At 45.1% G+C, this 8,078-nt stretch overlaps 1 protein-coding gene across 1 annotated transcript in view; it reads left to right on the forward strand.

The window, feature by feature from the left end:
• MSRB3 (methionine sulfoxide reductase B3) overlaps positions 1-4,847 on the forward strand; it is a 168,901-nt gene extending 164,054 nt beyond the window's left edge. The window contains exon 7 of the mRNA XM_032594008.1: positions 4,620-4,847. Within this exon, the coding sequence (XP_032449899.1) occupies positions 4,620-4,787 (168 nt within the window). The 3' untranslated portion in view covers positions 4,788-4,847. The remainder of the gene's footprint in view (positions 1-4,619) is intronic.
• The last annotated feature ends 3,231 nt before the right edge of the window (positions 4,848-8,078 follow it).

Consider the following 8,078-nt stretch of genomic DNA (forward strand, 5'->3'; position numbering starts at 1 on the left):
ACTATTCTACCTACTGAATTGTATTCTACTTGTCTCTTTCGAAGAGGGTTTTTATCTTAAATCTGCACATTTTAGTGGGCATGTGTCTCTTCTTCCTTGCTGTGGCAATTTTCAGAAAATTTTCAGTTTTAAAGAATTCTTAAAAATGTTACTGAATTTACATTTTTCAGCTAGTGATAAAATATGTTGTGTCTATCCCAGTTTCACTACTATGAATAATTGTTTGACAGTTTCTCCCTAATCCTCCACCCCCAGCCTGTTAAGCAGTGCTTTGTCAGGAGTTTAAATTCAGTGCAAAGAGGTAAGAGTTGCATGGTTTAAGCTGTAGTTCAGAGGAGTAAGTCCCTCCTGGTGGCACTTGGGGAATTCTCCCTTCTTTAGACCCAAATTCTACATCTGCAGCAAATGGGAGACCAGTAAATCACCGAACTTTTCGTAATCATCTTTAAGGAAGCCATCAGATTCCTGGAGTTTACCTACGTTGGAGTCCATTTATGACTGCTGCTGTTACTGCTGGAATCTATGGTAGAGTCCCTTAAGTTTGTTTTCGATCATCCTTAATTTGTTCTAAGGCAGCCAAAGCAACAGAAAGGTAAATATCCACCAATACAGAGTATTTTTCGAAAGTTAAACAGTTTTTGGTAAAACCCCAAGCCTTATTAATCTTTTGCAGATGACAACTCATATATTGCTGATGATTAAAGATACCCATGTGTTACAATAGGGTTTCAGACTCACAGCCCATCTCTCTTTTTCTTGATCTTTCAGTAAAATCATAATGCTAAACTGGTGACTTCACAATCATTTCCTTGGCAAAAGATTAATATCACAAGCACAGAGGAAAAGAGCCCTACTTACACACAAGTGTCTTCAATAACGGTGGGAGAAAACAGGATACTACTGGCAAAGTAAATTGCTTTTCTTCTTAAACTCTTTTCTCCTTCTCATCCTGCCCCATGTGCCCAAGTGTAAAAGCCCTGCTTTGAAACTGCTTCATCTTGTAGATCAAACACTTAAGAGAAAATGACAATAATAAAGCCCAAAACATCCTAGGAATAGCTAGGAGAAAACCCTCTAGGACAGTTGGAAATACATCAGTGCGCAAATATGTAACTGTGTTGAATGCACTATTTGTGTTTCTTATGCACACGATTGGGAGTTGGGATCAGATTTTAAGGAATTATGTTAAATTTGATGTTCCCTTTGTGTGTGTGTGTGTGTGTGTGTGTGTGTGTGTGTGTGTGTGTGTGTGGTGGGGTCCCCTTTGCCTCAGTTCTCCCCAGGTTCTTTAGTTGCCAGCTTTTCTGAGTGGGAGGCTTAGGTGATAAAGGATTTCTTTGGGAATTTGAAAGTTTTCTTTTGAACAATTATCTCCTGTGTTTTTCAGAACGCGAGCTAGAATATTCAGTTGTAGTTTGTATTTTACCTATAAAATAAATGCATAACCACTCTAAAACAACTTTCAAAATGCACACTAAAGATTTTACCCTGAAATAAATCATTAACAGCAGGTCTCACAGATTTCTTCATTGGGCAGCCAGTTTGTTTCAGTTACAACCAGGTGTGCTGAGATCCCAACACATTGCCAGTTGGCTGGGGCTGGGGAGGCAGAGCTCTAAGGCGGCTAAAGAAACAATGCATCACTGACAACTTCCATTCATCATCCCAGCCTTCGGCCAGGGGTAGAAGCTGGAAAGAATGGGCTCCATGTGCGCTCCCCTCAGGGAGGAACCTTCGGGCCTCAGGCACTTTTAAAAGAACCCGGCTCATACCCTTCTATGGGAGACTGGGTGTACCTGGGAGAAAGCAGAAATGGCGCTGTGTGGTTAGGCTTCCTGCAGACAAATGGCGCTGCAGCCTTGCAGGCATCGGGGCGGGCAGGTACGTCGTGGCGCAGGTATAAACGACCACCTGGCCATGGTTGCAAATGCCGCTCCTCCCTCAGTTTTCTGGGCCCGGTGTGAATCTTCCAGAGCACCCTGTGGCAAGCATGATGAAGCTATCACTGTGGTGTTTAGGGGACTCCCACCTTTTCTGAGGATTTCCCTACCCCCTCCCCAACCCATAGAGTTGTCCGCAAACCATTTTTGTTGCCTTTTTCTTTTCTAACTGTAAGTTCTCTTCCTCACCCCCCTCCCTCTTCATGTTGGATTAAGGACATCTAGAATCTGTGTTTCTCTTTCTGTGTAACCAAAACACCAGTTCCAGATTTAGCAAAGGAAACTGCAGACCAATGGCCAACTCATTTCAGTAGATTCAATTACTCTAATTTGGAGTTTTTCAAGACGATTTGGGAAGTGAAGACCATAGAAACACTCCTGCAGAGCTTCAAGTCTATCCTTACGGTGCTTTATTTTTAGAGTAAGGTAAACAGAACCGTTTTCTAAATATGCCCAAGAGAGGATTAATAAAGGTAATAGCATTTATTTTGCCAGAGAGCTGTATTCTCTCATTAAGAAACAAAACCAGAAAACCTATTGGAGGCTTTTATGTGAAAAGTCCGCCTCTCGGATGCCAAGTGATCAAAGTGCCAGAGCTGCATGTGAGATCAATAATTGTGCACACATACTGATCACCGAGAGCACCAGTTCCTACTCTTGGCCTGCACACTGACCGTTTTGGAAGGCCGAAATAGGTGTTTTCCTGCGCCCATTGGGTAAGCATATGGATTTTTACTGGTGCATCTTAGCTGCCGGTGCCTGAAAGTTTGGCCTCAATTGTTTATAGAAAGGAAAAGCAATCTGAGCTGTCAGCCTTGATATTACCTAAACCTGCCTAGAATGTGGTAAAATAGTGCAAGATTTGTTTTTTAGGCCTGTTTCATATTTTCCAGGCAATAGATCAAATCAGTTCAGGGTTCATTTTTAGTTCTTTAATAAGCTGACACAGTATGTTGGCAGTAAAATAAGAATGCACTTTTAACATGGAAGTGCCATATAGTCAAAGTTGCTGTTTGTGCTATTTATTAATAACTAGAGAACCCCTGAGATTTGAGTGTAGCACTGTGAGTAGAGAAACTGAGATTCTAGTTCTTTCCATTGTAACGAGCACCGTCCTTCACTTCTCTCTCATCATCTCCATTTGGTCCATCAGCCCAACTCCCGTGTCAATTCCTACTTTCTCTCCCTATAATTGGTAAGTATTGTGCACACCAAACAAGCACAGTGAGAGGAATTAATAGATCACCTTATAGGCATTTTCTCTCCCGTTCTTCCCTAAATCTTGACTCTGCCATCTGCTTGAAATGCTCCTCGAGACACCCACTGCTTCACTTCCTTTGGCTTCTTATTCCAGAGTATTCCAGACTATGCCAGGAAAGCAGCCCCACCTCGTCGTGCCTGCAACATCAGCCCCCAACCGTGAACACTTCATATCACTGCCTCTTTTTTTCCCCTCTCCTTAGCATTTATTTCCACCCACCACACTTGACAGTGGCTTATTTCTTTGCCTATGACCTGTCTCTCCCGCTAGAAAAAGTAAGCTCCGTGAGGCCAGGGACTGTTGCCCATATCTCCGGTGTCTGAGACAGCACCTGGCAGGTAGTAGGTGCTCCATAAATATTTGTTAAATGAATGAGTGGAAGTCATCTGCCCCGGGTTTTAGTTTCCTAGTTACATGATGGATGATGTGTTTTCATAGCCTGTTTGAATATGATGCACTGACGTCTCCATATCCCTCACTCCTGTCCCTGCTGAGAAAGGGTGTGGGATAGGTAAGTATGACATAACACTGTTGTCACCTGGAGCCATACCCAGCATCGGAGTGGTTAGCTCAGGGCTCTATTCACCGGGCCAGCCTTCCTGGAGAAGCTATCTCTGGGCTGGATTTCTGTTAAACACTGTGATAGCCAGTCGTCCCTCCTTCTCCTTCCATCTGGATTCTGGGCCTCTTCTCCTTCCCAGGTTTTTTGGATAGTCTGTAGCATGGATTTGAGCTTATTCCTTCTCCACGTAAGAGAGTTCACGTGGGTAAAGAAGCCAGCGGCACTCCACCTACTGGAAGCCAGAATAAAACGATTGTGTGGGCTAGCGACATTTCTATTTGCCATACTTGCAGTCCTGGTGACCATGACATAAATCTGTTGAGCCTTGCCATTGCTTTGCTGGGTTCCAAGAACATCCAGTGCTTGTCTGATGTTAAGTTTTACTGCCCATGAAAGCAAACATCACCTCCGTCATGGCCAGTTAAACAGTATCTTTTACAGTGGACTTCTGCATATCTGAAACCCACCCATCCAAAGCCAAAAGTAATGCCAGTTGCGGGGGGGGGGGGATTTTCTTCTGCCATGTTTCTTACAAGGGGAGATCAAGGGTCAACTCAATTCATAAAATTACTGCAGTCCTTTTTCAGCTGGCTGAGAGACTTCATAGATCAAAAAATACAGTGGCTCCGAAATGATTTCTGATATGCACAGTTCTGGTGTTTTTTATTCTCAGCATGTGGTGCAAAGCCTGCCAGAAACCATCCTTGCAGCTATTGACAGGCGGATTAGAAATCATCCATGATGGTTTCCATCGTTTCTCTACAGGCTGGTCATCCATTTAAACTGCTGAACGTGAGCTCCTCTCAAAGCCCGCTTTGTGCGCGCTCTCCCTTAATGTTTTGCTCTTCTCTTTCAGTGTGGTGCTCACCTTGGGCACATTTTTGATGACGGACCTCGTCCAACCGGCAAAAGATACTGCATAAATTCGGCTTCCTTGTCGTTCACGCCTGCAGATAGCGGCCGCGGCGCCGAGGGAGGCCGTGGGGCGGGCAGCCCAGCCCAGGCAGACAACGCGGAGCTGTAGGGGAGTGGGGAGCGATGGAAACAAGTGTACTTAATGCACAGCTTGTTAAAAAAAAAAAAATACTCAGAATTGTCTTAGATATATTTTTTCAAAAAATAGAAGGGCAGTTTTGTGCTATCGATATTTTTCTTCTTTTGCTTAAACAGAGGCCCTGGCCATCGATGTATTTTGCTATTGACTAGATCCAGAACTGTTTATAACTTCAGCGAACGGAGATAGCTGTGGGGAACGTCTTCACAAGCCACTTGAGTACCATTTGGCATTATTTTCTTTGAGCACATAGCTTCTTTTGAGATTCCCTCCCCCACCCTTGCTTACGAGGTGGAAGGCGCTTGGCCTTCTAACGGTGAAGATCGAGATCCCCTGTGCAGCAGAGAGGGCGCAGCAGCGGGGGGCCGGGCACCCAGACCTCTAGACGCATGGCCCTGCGGCATTTGTGCAGGCCCACCTGAGATAAGGGCGGACTGGTGCCTTGTGAGACTCCTCAGCTCTGTGGAAAGTTTGAGCTAAGGTCGTTTATTCTCACTAAAGGGGTGTGAAGGTCTAAAGTCTTTCCTTATGTTAAATTGTTGCCAGATCCGAGGGGGTGCGCCGAGTGTTGTGGCAGAGAATAAACATTACCTCACGGTTAGGCCTTTATTTTATTTTATTTTCCATTGAAAACATTGGAATGTAAGACAACTGTAAAATGCTGAGCCCCATTTTGTCCAAAGTCCACAAAGAGGAACACCTGCCATTGCCTTTTAGAAGTCCGTGCCTCCGCACCTAATGCCAGCTGCAGCTGGAAAGGCATTTTGGTGAATTCCACTGTGTAAAAGAAAATACTGGGGACAATACACTTCATCAGGGCAGCGGAAGGAAGGGAGCAGGGAGGACCAAGGAGGAAGTCCTGGGCATTAAAATACCCAGAGCTGAGCAGAAAAGCTGATGAGATACTGCAAGTAACAGAGCCCAAAGTGGGGGGGGCCTTGCACATAGAGGTTCACATGACCTCTGGAAGGAGGCTAGGGGTTAAAACGGGAAGAACCAGGAGCTCAAGTCCCACCCTTGACACTTCTCTGCTGTGTGACAAGGGACCAGCCGTTTAGCCTCTCCATGCCTACTCTTCATGTGTAAACTGGGACTTAACAATATTTATAAGATAACCGACACTCTCAGGGCAAAGTCACTATATTGCTGTACAGTTAAGATCAGTGTTGTAAAATTAAACTGATCTGGTTCTAATTGCCTCAAAGGCTGAAGCCCAAGCATTTGAAATGGAAAGAAGTGGAGAGAAGGTTGACTTAGCTGATTGGTATGGAAACAGTTGGGCCAAGAGCCAGAAAGTTTTCTTTGTAGCAATATGGCTGGTTTCACTCCGAGAAGCGCTGCTCAGTTGCTGTGTAGCAGTTAGCCTGGTGGAGTGGGGGGCGCTGTGCACAATTAGGTTTCCACAGGTATGAACGGTGGTGCTTTCAGATGACATTGCCGTAGCCAGGTGTGAAGGTACAGCTTATGACTGGTGTATATTGTGTTTGTAGCCTTGACCGCGAATCCTGAAATGCAGTCCCGAAAAAAATGTCCTTCTGTAAATCTTTGAAGGCTGATGAAAACTGACATCTTTCCTTGTAAGCACCAAGACAAAAATAAGAAAGAGGGACCCATGACAGTTTTACAATGAGAAACGACGAGGAGTTAAAATGGGAAGTGACAAATCAAAATGGCAGTGGGGTCACGTCCGCGTTCTTCCATGTGTCTACACCGCGTGCTGGGGAGGCCCTGATACTCTGGTGACTGTGTCGTCACGTGGGCCACAGCTCCACGTAGCCTACGCTCTTCCAGACAAGTCACGCTCTTCCTTTCCCAGCTCCTGGCTGATTCGCCTCGGGCCCTGGGATTTTTCTGGAAATGAGGTGTAAGATGCAAGACCACTGAAGCCTCAGCTCCCGGACCATCCTGGCAGGCTGCCCTGAGCTCACAGAGGGAGCCCCATCCTTTCCCAGAGACTGGAGGATCCCCTGGGGGGTCGGCTAAAGACGGGGGCCTCCTGAGACTTCCCTGCCCCAGGGCACACCCACCCTTTGGGTCACCCAGCCCCTCTCCCATCACTCCAGCTGTGCGTGGTAGCCTGCCCCAGGGTCTGCTGGACACGAGCCACCATATCTGGGTAGACAAGGAAGATGAGGAGCCTCTTCCCTTCCCCCCAGAGATTCTGAATTCTCATTGTCCTTTCATTTTTATTATGGGGCCTAACATTGCCCCCTCAACAACTCCTTCTTTTCTAACCCTTTGTCTTTGTTTCAAGGAAGGCCGGTTTTTCTTCTACCACATTTTCCAGCATCAACTTGAAGAAAAATGCAGCATCCACTGGAAAAGAAAAAAAAAAAAAAAAAAGCGGGGTATATGCATGTGGTTTAATTCCAGATTGCTTTTGAGTTTAAGTGGTATAAAATTTCAGTGTATTTCTGTCTTATGTTAAAGAAATATATTACTAAAACGTCGGTGAGCAGTAATGTCAGCTGTCGAGCACTAGATTTATTTTTGCAGGATATGGAGTGCAATGAACTGAGTCAATATGGCAAGGTGTATGTGATCGGTGAGAGTTGTGCCATTTAACATAGGAAATGCACGGGACTTTCCCTCTCTGCACTCCAGCTCTTGCTCTACCATTAGGAGACGTGGGCTTCTGCTGGTGTGTAAAAAGTACATCCGTCCAGTCGTGCAGAATGGATCTGAAGAAAGCAGCAGCCTATCTTGTATTAGAGAACATTTCTACACGTTTAAACTTTTCACTTCTTAGATGCATTTAAATACTTCTTGCAAATGCCATAGCAACTCAAAAGCCTCTCCATATTCATTGAAATCGAGATGCCCTGCTTCAAACGCGGACTATTATGAAAGGGATTCTCGTTTGTTCCGAAGGTCAGGTATTTTTGTCTTAGATAGCTTTGTAATGATTTTTCTCCAAACGGTTCAAAACTTTTGAAAAACGTTATGAAATTTTCATTAAAAAACCCTTTTCCTATGTTTATTGTATACAGAAATTATGCAATAAAATTTCTTTATAAAAATGTTTTCTTCTCTGACTCCTGAAGTCTCCTCTTATTGTAGCCCGGACACACGGACCATCCATTGGTTTGCCAGACCGCTCTGTCGACCTCCTACCGGCTGATACGTCTGTAGTTTGTAGAGAGGGCCTTTTATCTGATGTGGCCTCTGCTCGCAGGGGCTGTCATCACAGGGTCGAGTGCCACTGTCCATACCCCAGGCCCCAGGAAAGGCCTGCAGGGGTTGGAAAGATTGGAGGAAAGG

The sequence above is a fragment of the Lynx canadensis genome, chromosome B4 (genome assembly GCF_007474595.2).
Source record: "Lynx canadensis isolate LIC74 chromosome B4, mLynCan4.pri.v2, whole genome shotgun sequence".
In the NCBI taxonomy this organism is placed as follows: Eukaryota; Metazoa; Chordata; class Mammalia; order Carnivora; family Felidae; genus Lynx; species Lynx canadensis.